Source organism: Amblyomma americanum, chromosome 1 (assembly GCF_052857255.1).
Source record: "Amblyomma americanum isolate KBUSLIRL-KWMA chromosome 1, ASM5285725v1, whole genome shotgun sequence".
NCBI lineage: Eukaryota > Metazoa > Arthropoda > Arachnida > Ixodida > Ixodidae > Amblyomma > Amblyomma americanum.
In genome coordinates, this window is record NC_135497.1 from 110857783 (window position 1) to 110876087 (window position 18305).

At 43.6% G+C, this 18305-nt stretch overlaps 1 protein-coding gene across 2 annotated transcripts in view; it reads right to left on the reverse strand.

The window, feature by feature from the left end:
- The window catches only part of LOC144113451 (major facilitator superfamily domain-containing protein 10-like), an 81754-nt gene that overhangs the window by 33492 nt on the left and 29957 nt on the right, over positions 1-18305 (reverse strand). Inside the window, exons 11-12 of one of the 2 annotated variants that reach the window (XM_077646538.1) lie at positions 17331-17468; positions 1070-16506 (exon numbers count right to left, since the gene is read on the reverse strand). In XM_077646538.1, coding sequence (XP_077502664.1) covers positions 16394-16506; positions 17331-17468 — 251 coding nt within the window. In that variant the 3' untranslated portion in view covers positions 1070-16393. Of the gene's footprint in view, positions 1-1069; positions 16507-17330; positions 17469-18305 lie in introns of those variants that run through there. The other variant, XM_077646537.1, reaches the window with a different exon arrangement.

The window sequence follows — 18305 nt, forward strand, 5'->3', positions numbered from 1 at the left end:
CCAGACAAGCGTGCTCTAGTCTCAATGTGGGCTTATTCAAAGAACTTCAACGTCGAACACACACGTGCGGTCATTCCTTAGTGAAGTGCCGTCTACGTATTTGAAAAATTGTGGCGGAAGTCACAGGCCCTTTCCTAATTAAGACAGCCTTTGTAGTAGAAATTACTGCTTCTCGTCCTTTTTTAAAAGAACAATGAGTGAATTGCCCGTATATTACAATATGCAACTTAGCACAGCGCTATAGGAGCACTCAGAGAAGTCAGGTTTATATTTTATCTTTTTTCACCGCACTGCGAAACACATTCGAAAGGTATACCTAAAAGCATAATGTGAACGCTCTCCCCTCTGAATGTGTAAGATAAAATTGTAATAGAAAATTGCGATGATTAGGATAACTTTTGTACTGTTATGCGCTGGTAGCGTCGCCCAGGAAACCGAATTTCGTCGCACGAAGCGCCTTTTCACGGCGACCGCAAGACGAGCTGGCAGCTGACATAACGAACGCTGCGCTAGTTTTTTTTACGAGCCCTGTTATCAGAGGAGGCTTGAGAGTGAGAGAGATGCTTCCCTCGCCCTCCTTATCCTCGGCGCAAGCGAGCGGCGGCGCGCGCCGGTGGTGGCAGCGCCGGGATAGCGGAGCGCAGCCGCTCCTCAGCCGTTCACAGCGGCCTTAAGTTTTCTGACAAAGACTGTACCATGCTGGTGGTCTGGCGCAGCACAGAGCGTAAAATGGGCGAGTAGACGTTTTTCTTTAATCTGAGTAAAAAGGTGGGGATACGCAAATTACGCGAGTAAATACGGTATTTTGCTAAAACACTAGTTCACGGTCATTACCATACTTCCCAGTATGTAATCATGCGCTGTTACTACAATGTCCCGATCATGCGGGAATGTGAATTCTGGCAACTTGCTCCATTCCATGGCGGCATAATCATTGTGCTCTTCTGAGCAGTTGATTATACCTTCCTACTTTCATGTTTCTAGGTGCTGAAAAACAGTTCATCTGAGGCCACACGGCACTCATCCTTTCAATTCTGCCCCTGCTCATGACAACACACACAAGTTGATCGTCAATCTTTATTGCAACTTTTCTTTGAGCATATAAATACAAATTCTGCAATAGTAGGTAACAAGCACACTTAAATGCTGTATGCAAGACTATGCATTACAGTGCACTCTAGTGCAAAATGCATTGCTGCAAGGCATGATAAACTGCCTTCCCAACCATGCCACCACAGGCTGTCAACAAACATGCAGACTAGCATGTGGTATGACAAATGCAAGATATGATTACATGAAAGCACAGCGCGAACTACCAACCTCATAACAGTTAAGGCACAGCACCATCACCTGTACATGCTTGGACCTGGAAGACAATGATGTCTACCATCGACAATGCTATGGCAGTACACAGGGAATGATAATACATTATTAAATGCTTGTTAAACGAAGATATCACTGAGCATTTGAGGATTTTTTTCTACTGTACAGAATGGTTTGTTCACAGTACAAGGAAGAAAACAAAAACCTTTGGTAGCAAGTTTATTCTGCCCCAAAGAGACCAATGAGGAAGCCAAAAGGCCTATTCACAGTGTGGCTCATGGCTAGCCCTTTAAACTTTATGCTGTAATCCTTAGACGTCAAAGAAAACAAGTGCTGGTAAAAAAAAATATTAATCATGCTACTGGCTATGACTGCTAGAATTCTGTACAGAGGTTATGAGGGCTTGCTTGTCAATGAAAAGCCTCATGCAAAGAACAATTAGGCAGTGTAAGTTTTAATGCAGGAGTGTACTTAATATCTACATTCTAAGGCTCTTGCATCTGCAAAATCCGTCCTCTGTAAAACTGGTGATTGGAGCATCATGAGGAGGAGGAAATTACAGAGAAGGTGCAGTAGCATCTGGGTGCTTGAGCTCGGTTGTGCTTTGTGTTGCGAGAAAAGGAAAGGCATGGTAATTATGAGTAGGCTATGAGGAAAGGAAGGACATGGTAGCACTATAGCGCTGCCCTGCAACTGCACATGTGGTGGTAAGAAACAGGAGGTTAGGAGCAGAGGAGCATTAACTGCCATGCAAAGCCCTCTGCTCCTTAAGTTGTGCTTAGTGTTCAGAGAAGGATGAGCCTATGAAGACAGGAAGGGTGTGGTAACTGTGAAGTGAAGTGCAAAACTGCATGGGTTATGAAGGGGGTTACGGGGTGAGGAAAAGTGCATGCACTCCTGCAACAGCCTTGTCCAGAAATCAGACATGACTGCAGTTTCCTTAATTTCCCACTCATTTTATAGAGATGAAAGAGTACATCAATGTGTATTTTTTAGTCACCACACGACAGAGACTCCAGAACTTTTTTGGTGGGGTGGGGGGGCAAGACTTTGTGTTTGCTCTGTTATTTATTAATTAAATGCTTTTCTTTCAATATTTATTCAATTGTTCTTTTGTTTGCATTGTTCTTAGTCTGCACTATTTACAGGTGTATTTGCTTAATGCATTAAAAATTTCAAACGTAATGTGCAGCTTTATAAAGATGTGCCGTCAACATCAAATGAAACACGAACACGAAAATACTAGGTTCTGCAAAAGGAATACAGGCTGGGTTCATTGAAACATTTACACTAAGGTCTTCGCATCACCCAGTGAAAATCAGCTGCACTAGTATTCATTCTCATTCAGCTAAAATCTTCTCGTTTTGCTGTTTCCATTTTCACTATCTTGTTCGCATTTGATTTGACACTGACTGCACATACCACACGCAAGGTGCGATCAAGTGCAATAAAAAAGCTTCACATAGACTGTTTCAATTCTGCTAATAATGCCCATGAACAGGGGTGAACCGGTCAATGAATTCTGGTTTTCTGGTTTATGGGGTTTTATGTCCCAAAGCGACATGGGCTATGAGGGACACCATAGAGGAGGGCTCCGGATAACTTTGACCACCTGGGGTTCTTTAACGTGCACTCCATCGAAATGCGACCGCCACGGCTGAGATCGTACCCGTACTTTTCAGGTCAGCAGCTGAGCAACATAACCACTGAGCTACCACGGCATGTCAGTAAATGAATTCTGTTGCGACGTGACTGGTTTATGTTACTTAAACAAAAAGCTGTAAGACTGGCAACAGAGCCAACTATAACAAAATACAACTCGAGGACAAAGTGGCAAGTGCTCCGCAAAGGAGCCCCTTCAGACAATGGCGTCGACCGATTCCCTTGGACCTGCTAGCGCGAAATCGCAGGGGGTGGGAGATGAATGGGGAATAGCCACGGCATAACTGGATTAACCATGGCGTCATGAAAAAGGGCTGATTCCATTGGTTGGTTTGGTTTGGTTTATGGGGGTTTAACATCCCAAAGCGACTCAGGCTATGAGGGACACCATAGTGAAGAGCTCTGGGAACTTCGACCGTCTGGGGTTCTTTAACGTGCACTGACATCACACAGTGCACGGGCCTCTAGAATTTCACCTCCATTGAAATTTGACCGCCGCGACCAGGATCGAGTCTGGTCTTTCGGATCAGCAGCCGAGTGCCATAACCACTGAGCCACCGCGGCGGCCTGGTCGATTCCATTGGCTGGAGGACCTCCTTTGAGGAGCACCTGCCGCTTTGTTCTTGAGTTGTATCCGACTACAGCTCAGCCGCACCATGCTTTGCTCAAATAACAACCTAAAATTAGAATTGTGAGAAATCTGACTCGAGCGCAAACAGCTGGAGACTGCAGGAGTGCTGCCTCTCCAGAGAAATGTGAGGGTGGAGTGATCAACCCTTGACCCTCTGTTCAGGAGTCCCTACCACAAGATATGCAGCACATTGAGTGCGTGTAAAAACAGTGCATGGCTTCTGTGAACATTACCTGCTAATGTTTTTCTTACTTGGCCTGTTATGGCTATATCTACAGTCCTTTGAGCACCATATCCTAGACACATTGCAAGTTAGCAACATTTGCACTGCAACCAAAATCGCATGGTAAAAACATGTTCAAAACTAGTAACCACTGGTCAACACTCAAAGAAAGGCATAATCGTTAAAAAAAATGCAATGAAAACACACACATACAAAAACAGCCACTTTATCGCTGTCAACATAAATATCTACATTGGAAAAAATTGCTCAAAAAGAAAAATGTGGGTCCCAACGAGGAAATGGGCCAAACAAAAGTTTGCACAATGCCACTTTTTAGCACCAATTAAGTAATGGCATCGCAGAGCAAACAGAACATTTCGTATTCCAATAAGCTGTGACACTGCTATTGTTCCCTCCCCTTCTTGTATTCTTGTTAGCTGTGCAAGTTACGATCACTCACCTGCATGCCTACCCCCCCCCCCCCCATCCCAAATGTAGATGGGGGGGGGGGGGGGGTTACCTTACCTCCCCCCCTGTAATAATGCTTTGATGTTGCATGGTATTTTGAAGTAAAAAAAAAACATGGCCAGGTTACCTTTTCTAGCACTTGCTTGTCTTTTATTGCAATACAAGTGCTTTTTAAAGTCTGAATGACTGACCTAAATGATGAGCCACTCGTAGAATGCAACACTCTGTAGGCTTGGTGGATATGCTACAACACTGCCAGCCAGTTCAATGGTTCAATGCAGATGTTCATTACTGCCACTGCCAATGTACTTGCTGGTCTGCTGACCACACACTGGGGAGGATCATCAAGCCATGCACTATGCGCCAGTACCGCTACCCGGATGTTGGCAACTCAAGCCATGTTGGATAACTCAATCGAAAGCAACCGTCCGTAAACTTGACAACGAAGCAAGGAATTTTGCCAAAAGTATGTACTTACTTTTGTGCAACTGATTACCGAACTGACACATGCTGCCCAAGGTTCTGCCAACATCTAAAATATCGCACTAATAAACCAACCTCAGGTTAAAAAAAAACTCGTTTTAAAACTCATGTCATTACTCAAGTTTAAAAAAAAAAGCAATTACCAGGTAAACCATGCCAAGTCTTCCTTTAATCTAAGTCCCTGTGTTGCATGCAGGAAAACTATCTGCCCTTACAGAAAAGGGAATTGAGGTAGTAACAAGCAAACAACTACCTTGCTTCCATCTTTTGAAAAGCTATTTAATAATCAGTCTCTTGAAGGTAAATGAGATCTTTCTGACTAAACTTCTAATAAATTTCTTTGAAAGGTCACCTTCTGCAATATTGTGAAAAATCTTGGTTTGCAAGCTTGATTCATAAGACGAATAGAAAATAAGAAAACAAGTACTTTTTTTCTGCACAGCCATAGTGTAATGTCATCAAGTACTTGTGAATGGCACAGGTACCATGCAGAGAACACTTATCTGACTGCAATTCATGAGGCGAACCCCTCTTCCTTCCCCAATGATTTGCTCACACAATGATTACAACCCTATAAAATTCTGGAAAAGTTTTGTAACCACATTTGCAAACCACTGCCTTCTGGGAATCTCTTTTACCAAGTAGCATCTCAGTGGAATGACCTTCCCCAACATGTTCCAGCTATCATCTGCCTTTCAACACTTTCTCAAGCAATAACACAACTGATTTCAAAATAAAGCCATGCACTAATTACGTGATCCCACCTCCTATATTAAATACCCTCGAGACAAGGGTCTTGCTAGAGAATAAAACTGAACTGAATATTGTACCTGCTTTAGCACGACAGCAGCTGATACACTTTACACCACAAAAGCTCACTTTTCATAAGAAAGCTATAAGCCAGCTGCAATACCACAACTGGTTACACGAGTAGATGGACGGACATCAGTTAAAGATTACCAATGCTCTTGGTTCTTTCAATAAAGGCAACATGACAGAAAATTTTGAACATTAATGAACATAATACCAGCTGAAAACAATTCAAAAAGATTTTCATGCTGTTAAGCCATCAAATGTGAGCTGCCAGTAATTTCAGATAAGTTGTCCTCCACAATAACACAAGATTTTCACTGGTTGCTCACTTTGTATAGCTATTCCTGTAACACTTTTTAAAAAGCGTGATTATAAATATCAATTTATTGTGTGGTTGCACCTGGTGCTTTTATAGCCAGCATTTTTTTTCCTCTCTTAAAAATCGGAGAAAAGCAGATAAAAAAAAGCAGTTGATTTTAACATGGGTTTAGCCAGCTTCTCGTTTGCACCTCGTGCAGTGTTGACAGAAAAATAAAAAATGAAAAAAAAGAGGATCCACATGTATGAAAAAGAACTAAACAAGACAATCACACTTTCACATAACACCTACAATGCTTAACATAACATTTTTGTGCACGGGTAAAAAATAGTATTTAAGCAATACGAACACTTTCAGGTCATGTTCGGCATCGCAACGCAAAAGGTCCGGTACTACAACCTTGTACAATCTCTGAAGCATACGTGCGAGCAGGCTCTTGTGCACCTCACAGGCTCCAAAGGGTAAGCTTATGGTCCCCCTGCTACCGATACCCACTCTACCACTGCATATGCCTATGCTCTAAAGCAAAAAAAATACAGTGCAGCCCACTTAAAATTCCATTTCAAGCTGATATCAATGGCCAAAATATTGCAGTCATTATGTAGTGATAATATAGGAAATAAGAGTGGACCTAGGAGGTACAGTCCAAAATCTCTTTTGCAGATCTAACGCTCATTGATAAATATTCTTTAGAATTCGAAAACAAGCAAAAGAAATCTCCTTTAGGAGCATTCCGAGCTAAAAAAGCCTTAATATCAGAACCCATCACCATTAGCAAAATTAAGATGTGCCTGCAACTAAACTAAGCCACTTCATCGTCAACAACATGTCAAGGCTGTTGGCGCATCACGGTGATGAAGTCAGCAGTATTAACGACTGCTGCTGCCATTACACTGTAGCAGCATCACTGGCAGTACCATAAGCTTTGGCTGCAAGACAACTCTGAATCGCTGTCATGGCAAAATTTTTGAGGTTTGTGCCTGCGGCTGGAGCAGTGCTAGCTGGGGGTCAAGGCAACTGGTCCCAGCACACATACAGGCTTCCATATGAGGCTCAAGCTAAAGTCACTGGAACGGGAAAAGTACTGTGTTCATTACCTCTTCGCTGCCGTGACGACCACAGGCCGCTCTTGGTCATGTGGTCACTTTGCTGCATAAACAGTTCACGCTGGCCTGTGCCTGGCATCGTCTGTGCTGCGCGCGGCTGCTTCTAACCGTGTGCCGCAACTGATGTTAACTTGCATTATAATGACATGTTGCAAAATTCGCATGCCTTCTACGTACATCGCGAGCAAAGGTTGCTCGCGATGGAGCATTTGGGTTCAGGTCTCGACTGAAACTGCGAGGTCTTCTTTCCGTGGTTCCACACAGTAAAATCGGCAAAATGTGATCTGCCCTTTGCCTCCCCATAGTCTAACTTGACCAAAGTCCTGGATGATACAACACTGTGACACCAAGCAGGTTTGCAAATCCCCTTTGTCCATCATACGCAAGCTGCGTAACTACAGTGCACTGCTACCTAGCTAGGGATAGAGTGTTATGCCCCGCCAGCTTTTTTACGGCACTAAAAGCGCACCAAAGTCGTCGTCCAACATGCGTTATTCCTTTTAAAATCTGCATAAAACTACTTTAGCGGCTGGCGCTCTATACACGCTGGACCAAATATGGCGGCCGTGCCAGCGTCCCACCGAGCTCGTGGTACTTTTCCCGTTGCAGTGACTTCAGCTCCAGCTATACCGTAGCACCATCTTGTGGTCATCTTGCAGCCAGAGCTGACGGTGCCCCTTTTGTAACAAGGTGTGTCACCACCCCCAAAAGGCCTGGTAGATAGCAGCCACTGTATGAAGTAATTCACTTCGTTGAAACCTGTTGTTTGCTGTTTACATGCCAGAGTGCATAATGAGTGATCCTGTTTTAACTACCTGGATTTTACACTGCCTTATTACTTTTTCTTTCAATGGCTAAAACAAAATAAGCCCCTTGAGTACTAATGCACACCACCTCTGCACAGTCCATACAATTCATTCCTACACAAGCCGCCACCACATAAAAAAAAAAAGGTTACAAACTCCAGAACGCAATTCAGTTTAGCAGAAGTCCTTACATGCTCCCAGCTACAAGAAAACCAAGAAGTAAATTCCAAAATATGTGGCCAGGATATATACTCTCACGCTTGAGAACAGTTACATTAGATGCCTCTTTCAATGTGTACCAACCAGTTGAGCAAGCTAATAAAAGCTCAGTTACATATTTACATATATATATAAACCGAATGCTTCCGCGAACACTTTCAAAAATTTTCAAAAATAGGCTTTTTGGGGCAAAAATGTGGCTTTTGCGGCACAGTATTACCAGTGTTGACAGAAACTAAAAAACCGGAGAACTGTCTAAAGTGGTAAGCTGGTTAACTAATTTTTAGTAATAAAATTTTTAACTACTAGAATTGGGTACCTAGTTGCAATTAGAGATTTTTGACTGATCGTTAGTAATAGCCGTATCAGTTTTTAGTATTTCGAAAATGTGATTACCCTTGCCGCTGTGGGTCGACAAAATTTGGTTGCATCGTGCGAAAATACATGCGTCTTAGAAAGCATGCAGGCAAAGCCACCCCTCCAGTGCACGTAACTAGTCGAAACAGCCAAAGTTTGTCGAGCCATAGCGCCGAGGGTAATCGCGTTTTCTAAAGTCTAAACACTGATAAGGCTATTACTAACGATCAGCTACAAATCCCTAATTGCAACTAGGTGCCTAACTGTAGCAGTTAAAAAGTTAAATATTAAAAATTAGTTAGCCTGCTTACTACTTAAGACAATTCAAGGGTTTTCTGGTTTCTGCCAACACTGGTAATACTATGCCGAAAAAGCCACATTTTTACCCGAAAACCCTATTTTGAAAATTTTTTGAAAGTTTTCGCTGAAACACTCGATATATATATATGGCTGTGACCACAAAAATGTCATTGCACAGTGAGGGGTTCAACATGATTGTGCAATATATAAAAAAAAGGCACATTAAAGCAAATTTCTTTTACTGTGTGGTAGCCTATGTGGCCAAAAACTGTCCTTTCAAGCACAATACACTACAACTAAACAAAAATAAAAAGCATAAAGCAGACAACACAAGTTCCAGTCATGGTAATGGCCACGAGCATTTTGCAGCAAGCTTCGTAGTGAGAAAGATGTCAATGTGAAGCACTATTCTTATGTTTCGGAGCACAATACTGGTGCTGAGAAACAAGGCAAGCACACAAATTTATATTCATGAACACAAAAGTATGCCTTGGGTAGAAACAGAAAACCCCAAATATGACACAGTGCATAGCATGCAAAGCAGGGAGTTCACAGGTAGACAGAATCTACCAGGACATTAAGAGCAGGATAAAAAGATTTAGGTTGCAGAAGCCAATAGCATTAAATTCATTCTTTTTCTCTTCTGCACAGCCTATGAGAGAAAATTGCAGCCATTTTGTCTCTCCTGCTTCAGTAAATATTACTTGCCTCTTCTCAAGCTTGCTGAGTTTTTATTATTATTTCTTTAAGTTAATGTAACATGATGCATTGACTACATACTCGGAGGCTTGCCTTCTAGCTTAGCAGCATGCTTTCAATGCATGATAATGTTCATATGCACAGCTGAAATTTTAACATACACTTGGCTTCCAACAAACCCACATTAAAAATGTGCCCGTAAGTAAGGCAAGAGAGGAAATGTAAGAAATTGTGCCCACAAGATTACGGACAGGCCCAAGCTACCTGACCCTGTCGTGACGATATAAGACTATGGGAGAGAGTAGCTTGGACCCTCCGTGAGATGCCAGGCGGCACATGCAGGTAACGGCACTGGTAGCATGCTTGACCAGGAAATGTGGCACAGGACCCACATCCCACAACAAATATGTCAAAAGTCTGAGACAGTAGCCAAAATGTGGTGACTGAACTATAAGCAGTTGCAGTTGGAACAGCAGTTGCAGACAGCAGTTGGAAGTGGTGCTTCATCCTGTTGTCTACCTTCGTGTTTTGACCATTTTTTGCACCTTAAAAATCAAGAATGAACAAAACCGACTAGCCCAACAGCAAGTTCTCTTATGGACTATAAGGCTTGTAAAGAGCAGTATGGAAAGGAGCAGGCAGCCAAGAACAAGTCACGCCGGCAACAGCATGATACGCACAAAAAGCTGGAACTCGAGACTGACATCCACGGAGGTGAAATGGCAAGTGTGTGAAGCTTGAAAAAAAGCACATCAGGAATCGGATGCCACTGAAAAAAAACCAGACTGCGAGGCATAGCAGTTACAAGAAGACAGAAAATTCAACATGCCACAAAAGCAGCCTTGGATCAACATGAGACAGCGATAACAGTGCCATGAATAAGAAAGCTGCTGCAGTATGTCTGTTTGGAATGCAGCCATATGGGTCCTTAGCTCTGTTTTTTTTTTCTCGCTTGTAAATTCATTGATCATGCCCTTTACATCACGCAGGAGACCCCGTTACATTGCATGGGTAAACTTCTGTTGGTTGCTGTAATTGTGTTTGGGCGCAGCATTGTTGCAATTTCAACAAAAACCTCCCATTCATAGAACCATGTAGCAGGCTCAGTGGAACAATGCAGTGCAGCGAAATTAGTATGGCATTCCCACCTACTGAAGTTATGATTTGTGGCCGGAACAGAATGATATTAATCTTCAAAATTTCATACCTCAAATCTAGGCATTTATGTCTGCATGCTGCAGCCAATGTCACACATCAGGAGTTTCCTAAAGAGAACAATTAACAGTGCTCCTGTGAAGAATACTGCTTTTAACTCGAATACAATGAGCAAAGCTAAGTTTTTATATGCACTACCAGAGTTGTAAAATTTTAAAAAATTGTCATTGCACACAATTGCCACATACAATCAACAGCACCGCGAGCATATGGTTCACTTCCCACGGCACTGCCACAGGTACCGCCTTTCAATGGGCATGCAAGAGCAGTGCGGAGGCTTGCCGAGTACAAAGGACTTGGCCTGCTGCATGTCACCTGCTGCTTTGCAGAAGAATGCTCGGCTTGCGATGAAGAAGCTTCATGGCTTGTTTCATGGCCAACTGCCCCTCATGAAATACCCCCCTCCACAACCCCAGAGTCATGCATCTTAGAACACATCAAGCAGAATGGCCGTGTAAACACTTTGCCAGAGAATGGCACAGCGAACCGAAGTGAACAGCGTAATTCAGAGGGCTCCCAGCAACAAAAAAAAAAGGAGACACACATACACACGTGCGCATGCACGCACGCGCGCACGCATGCACACACACACACGCACGCACGCACAGATGAAAAGCGATGACCAGCAAATTGAAATGCCTTTTGCTCCTCGAACTGTTTTCTTCCATTCATTTATTCACTTGCCTCGCAGTACTAGAACAATGTCCTCAGCATACTGCGAATGTCCTGTAGAACCACAGGAATGCAGGAGTGCTTTGCAGCAGCGTAATGAAAAAATTTTACAAGGGTGCGTAAAAATTAACCACTGAGCCAATTAAGACAGTGTTTTTGTCCCGGAGCACGTGGAACGCTCCTTTCACTGCAGCTGGGAACTCTGGTCTGCAATCAGCAACAAGTCACTTCTCAGCCTGTGGTAATAAGTATACTTATCTGTGAACAGTATGGTCATTAACGCCTACACGTAGGCTGCTGGCCAAGCCACGAAGGGAATGGAACTACAGGGCATCTTTGACAAGGTCCCACAAAATCATGACGATGTGGAGGTGGGGCAACTCGTCACTACTCTTCCCGCAGCAATAACTGCACTCATTATATCAGGCAGTGCCTAGAACAGTATACCTGCTAGTGATGCATCTGTTCCCAGTTTCCCCCTCTGGGCATTAACTTTTGCACACAGACCACTGGCCAGTAGAGCATGAAGGGAGTAGCATGACAGGGCATTTTTCATGTGGCCCCAATTTTTCAATTGACCAACATAGGATGGGGATTCTATAGCGATGCTTGTTGGGGACATTGTTCCAATACTATGAGGCAAAATGGCAAAAATTGTGTAAAAAAGTTTGAGGGGCAAAAAAACAGTCGCATTTGAGTTTTATCATGGCCCAGCGGTGTTGCTTACCATACATATGTGTGCTGCTTATTGGTTTTAGTGCTGTTCCCCCCCCCCACCTACCCCCTCTTTTTGTAGGATTGGGGGGAACCCTGAATTGAACTGCTCGTTTTGGTTCCCTGTGGCAGTTTCTGGCAACAGCTTTCAAGTGGTCATCCTGCATGCAGTTGTTTGACATTAAACATTTCATGACCCTGGGGTTCTTTTACAGGCACCTTACAGCAGCAACCAAGAAAATGATGAGCCACAGCTTGAGGTGAGACCTTCTCCTATCGCAAGCCCTGTGTTCCTCAGGAGCAGCAGCAGGTGATGCACTGCAACGAGCACATGCTCGCACGCCCCTCGTCATATTGGGCAACTACGTAATACATCCATTTTCTAGGTGTGGCTGCCATGATGGTTAGGCAGTCTTAATTGATTAGTGAGACACAATCAACATGATTTGTAAATAACATAAGGTGGCAGTGAAGGGCAGTTATTTAATTTGAATGTAAGTTGTATTAAGCACAACTACTTTTATATGACAAGGTAATAAATAGTTTCATTAGCAGATGACAAGGCAAATGAAGACGGCATACAAGGAAGCAGTCATAGTTGACCAGAGAAGCCAGAAGAAGCCAATATGAGTCACCACTTCTGATGCCACATAAAACAATAAAAAGTCCTCAATTTCAGTCACACAGAATTAGCAATAACCTCACAGGCCCCAACAGGACTGTAAAAGGGAGCTGTTATTTTGTATTTGCATAGCAGCTCGTAGTCCTGACAGACACGGAGTGGCCCCCCAAGCCCACAGATAAAGTATGCCAATGTTCGGCAAGGCAGCATTCAAAATTATAATGCCTCAGACAACAACCTAGGGAATATGCTCGCCAGTTCACTGTTTAGTCAGCAAAATTTACTTGAAAATGGGCTGCACTGTATTTAACGAGCAGAAAAAGTAAAAAAAATTAAAACAACATGTTAACCATACAATACTTGCAAACAAATGCTTGACACAAAATGCATTTGCACATTTGTGTCACAGCGCAATGCACTCTGTTCCTGATCCCTCACCATTTCTCATAACACACACACAAAAAAAGACTTAGACACAAACTAAATATTTTAGAAAACACTTCTTAAATGTTTAAATTTGGTGAAATTATTTTAGTGGCGTTTTCTGACTGAACGTTATGTTGCCAAAGTATTAGTGATTACAATCCTACTTAGACAAGACTCTTTCTTTTTATGGAACCCAACTACAGCAATCCCTCATTATAATGAAATCACTTTGCTCGAAATATCGCTTTATTCGAAATTTCTTCCGGTCCCGACCAAACGCACGCATTTTAAGCCGCATTACTCGAAGCGCATGAAGAGCTTGACCCGCTAGCGAAGTGGCAAGCGGAGGCATCGCATTTGCCGAGCGGCGGTGGCGACCCTTTTGTGCATGCAGTGTCAAACTAATACTGCTGCCGAATTAGTCTCATAAAGGCACAGAAAAGGTCACAAAAGTACCAAAGCTACGACCGATGACCTGCCTAGTAACGGGTACCAAGCAAGTGCCGAGTGCCCCCAGCTGTTTACAGCACAGCGAACGGAAGCTGTCAAATTCCATGGTGCAGCGCACCCGAACCGTTAATCTCGGTTGCAATTGCATCATCACTAGTGTCCCCATGATAGAATCCACACGAAAATAATGTTTTCCTGATGCTTTGTGATGCCAGAAAACCACGGTCTCTTCGATGCCGGTCCAAGAGACCGCTGTCTCGTGTCGTAGTATTCCATGGGGTGCGCTCGATAAGTTTTACTGCTCTAAAGAGCACTACTGGTGCTGAAACATGCAAAAAAACACAAAAGAAGTGTTCCTCCAATTATGGGCCCATTCACACTTGCGAGTCGCAGAGGTTGTGGGTCTGTTTTGGTCGAAAACCGACAGTCGCAAACGGTGACAGTCGTAGGCCAGTCACTCGCTGCACGATTTTGCAGCATTGCGACTGTGAATCGCAAACTGCTGACCCAATCAACGAGCGAGCCGAGGTTTCGGCAACGACGCCAACCGCGGACGCACCAAGCAACGAACTGAGCTGCTCCCTGGCGGCCGTAGTTGTCGCTAAGCCTAACCATTTCACATCGGCCGAAGCAGACGAACCTCTCGAAAGCGCGCAAACAACGTCATTCCTGAGAGTTTTCGCTTCAAACAAGAAGGCGACCCGCAGGTCGCGCTTGCAAGTGTGAACAACGGTGTTGTCAAGCTGCTGCCTGGTCGCAAGCGATAGCTGTTCGCATGCCCTTTGCCATGTTTGACGCAAGGAGTTACGTTAACAAACCGGAAGACAAATTTGGGGAAGCCGGTCTAAAAATTTGCTCACCGCTCGCTATAATTGGCCTGCATCGCAATAAGACACTACCCCTAGCTTCGCTGCACTTTTGACGGTGTAAATCAACCGACAACTTGCTGAAAACTCGAAAAATCCAAGCGTCGCCATCGGAGTCGGGCTATCAACATGGCGGGTGAATGCAACCATGGTGTTTCCCCGGCGGTTTTCTCGAGCCGGTCATGCTCGATTCGCGCCATCCGACAACACAAACAGTGTAAATGCATGGTAGGATCAATGAATTCTGTTCCTAGACATCTGTCAATGGGGCGGACGCGATGCTGCGCGAACATCGTCACTCGAACCGTAGAATTAGCACAGTATCGTTGACAACGGTGCACCGAAACTCATTTTGCAAACTTCACAGCTGCACACCTCGGCAAAAAATTGTCCAGTGATCATGTAAAGCCCCTACTGCAAAACCGTTCAGTTTTCACGATCGCACTGCGTACCCACAATGAGTGGCTAATCGTTTTTTGAGCACAACAAACACAACGTCAGGCTCGAGCCACGGCATGTGCGGTGCTTTCCAGCACGATACTCTTGTAGACTTCCGTGATCCCCCCCCCCATAAAAGCGGCCACTGTCTTCAGGTTAAATGCATGGACGGTGACCACCGCCTCGTGCAATGCTTGGCGAGATTAGAGCAGGGTTTGCACACACACATTAAGAACTTGAAACAGGCAAAGCTCACTGCCTTTTTTGCACCTGAATAAAGTAAAGTTTTACTTCACTGACTATATTGTATTTTGACTTCCTCACAATTGTGGCGCAATTAAAGCTCAACTGCCAACGCTTTTCTCGAGTGGTCGCTTATATCGAATTACCGCTTATAACGAATTTTTTCGTCGTCCCGCTGACTTCGTTATAATGAGGGATTACTGCATATCCCTTAGTTCAATCCTACCTTTCTTGGATATACAGGGTTTATTTTTTGCCCTCAATAATACTTTTTCTCTATACCACAAAGGTACTAGGTAACAATATTCTTTGAATGGTCACTACAATGAGTTTCTGAACCACACTGTACAACACTTGTACAGGCACACACACAAAAAACAAATGCATAGAGTACAGTCACAGAATTGTACACAAATAAAAACTTCTTTGGAAAGAAACTCTGCACAAAGCATACTTTTAAAAGTGACCAAGGTGTAAATAAAAAATAGGCAAGAAAATGGGGGCATTATCAAGTATACTTAGCTACAATAAATATCTTGCATTGCTTAATCATGAGCTAAAGCTAAGTGGTGTGAATTCTCGCAATGGAAATTATAATAACCAAATTAAAGTAAAAGAAAGTTCACCACTACCTTTCAATCATCATAAATGCACAATAGTTGCAATATATACAGTGGACTACCCAATATACAATCTTAACAGGTGTAACAAAATAGGTTCATAAATGTCATTTTAATGCTATCTACTTGTCTCTCCTCACATATCACATAAACAGCACCTGACAATTTTTAAATGATGTCACAGAATAGAAATTCTGCATAGCTTGTTCTGAATGAAACTTCTATCAACAGGTTTTCTTACCTTCCAGTTCTAGTTAATTAGTACCCAAGAGTGACATGAAAGTAACAACAGCCTACAATATTAAATTGTGTAAACACTCTTACAAGCAAGCAGCTTTACATCTTTTAGAACTGTTACATGGAGTACAAAATAATTTGGCTTATTTCAACAGAACAACATTGGTTTCATTACCAGAGGAATAGCTTAAAATTTTCTGATGAGGCTACTTCTTGAAAATGACATACAATAATAAACAGGAAGAGACCTCAGATGCAAGAAAATAATCTCTTAAAAAATATTACAAAACAATGAGCCTGCTATTATGTAGAATGGCAACAAAGTGATCACATAGTGAGTGGCATTACTGGAAACTTTACAGCATTTAAACCAACTAAGCAAGGAGAATACATGTCGCTGTGCCCTTGTAAAACAACTTATTAGACACATTGCGCAATCACTATGTTTGTCTCTGCCAACTACCTAATGGGAGACATAATCTCATTTGACCGTGTCCCCGACTGTTCTGTGCATGTTCCTGAGAATGAGCAGTGGAAAGACAAACAGGAAGCCACCAATACAGTAGCAAGCCACAGGACCTGCAGACCAGTAGACTGAAAGAGAAGAGTAGCTTTGTTAACTCGGTTGACTGTTTACAGAAAGCACTTCACTTAACTTTTGTGCTGATATTCATGAGCAGTAACACTAGTGTACTGTTGCGCACAAACTAGATGCCAATAGTGCCTATTGCGCCAAGTGATCACAGTTTCAGTGCAGCATCAAGATACATAAAAATGAGCACATTAAACTGACCAAAAGAGTCTTCGTAAAAACCTTCTGTGGCATTTCTAATGAAACTGCTCCAGAATTAGGTACTGTGGACACCAAATGTTCCAATGAGCAAAAAAATTTAGGTCATTAATATTTATTTGGCGGTCCCTTTAACCTCCGGGTTTCGCGGTACAGATGTTGGCACCACAAGAGCTTGCCTGATGTCTCACATGCAAGCTACCTGAATAGCGAGTCTCGCATGGCTTAAAGTTTGAATGGGTGCAGCCAACTAAGCTGACATGTAAGAAGAAAAAAAGGTTAAATCCCGATAAATTAGCATTAGCAGTCATCAAAACTGCCTTAGAGCTACACTCCTTACACTTACAAATGTGGTGTTGAAAAAGATTTCAAAGTTACCAGATAAATGTAGCTATTCTCTCAACACTCAGAGACACCTCTTGACGTTACCCAAACGAAACTTCTGGATTTTTTGATGCACGCCACTATTGCTGCACACAAAGGTGCAACCATTTCATGAAAGGTGGCATCCCCTGTGAGGCGAACTGATTATTGCACCTTGGTGTGGGTACCCTTTAGTGCACACAAGAAGGCTAAAGGAGAGTTTTTACGAACAGGAGTCACGACTCCCACACAATCTGCAACTCACCAGTGGCTGACAGCATAGGACCCAAAGCACGAGCCAGTGCACCCAGAGAGCGAAAGATGCCTAGGATGGTTCCCTTCTGAGTAGGCGCACCATACTTGGAGACTAGGGTTGTCAGGCATGGTACTACAGTTCCTGAAGCTGCACCAGAAATAGCAACGTAAGGAGGAAGGGTCAGCATTCATTGATAGAGGAAATGGCAGCTAATATTGCTCTGTTGTAAGCACAACACAACGTTGTACACAACACATCCACCACTGCCCTTATCATCTAGCCCAGGGGTTCTAAACCTTTTTTTGCCTCAAGGAACCCCAACAGCCATCAACTGGTGCCAAGGAACCTCCCCAACACGAGTGCACATACACCAACATGCATCGACTTGTGCACCATGCTCCTTCCACAGCGTCTCGCCAGCATTCTAAACATACATACAATGGCTCAGCAAAGTCTTGGAATGCTGCTCAGTTCGCCAGGCGAGTCACTGTCGCTGGTACTCCCGTGAAAATGGCTGGTACTCCCGTGAAAATGTTAAACATGCCGCACTGTTACAGGTGCGCTGACAAGGCCTGGGTTCCAGATGGCGCAAAACTGAGGAACTAGCGAAGAGGTAATTTTAACAAACCACGTACTGTGCCTGGTCTGCATGCGTTTGCAAGAAATGTACCAAAAATGGGGGGACAGGCCAGTATGGGTGCTCACGAAACTCACAAAAGCAGCCTGAGGAACCCCTGGGTTCCAAGGAACCCAGAACCCTTAGGTCTCCTCGATTTGGCTGCACTTTCTGTACCAGTTCAGGCGGTGCAACACCCTCGCATTCAATCTGACAGTGCGGCTTGTGCCACCTACACTTCGGCATTCATTCTGACTTCGTGCTGCTCGAGTTCTTCTGCACTTCTCCACTAGCCTTCCGGCGAGTTCTTTTCTCATGCAAGTAGTGGAAGGTGTTTGGCACACTCCATAGCAGACAAGAAGCGGACT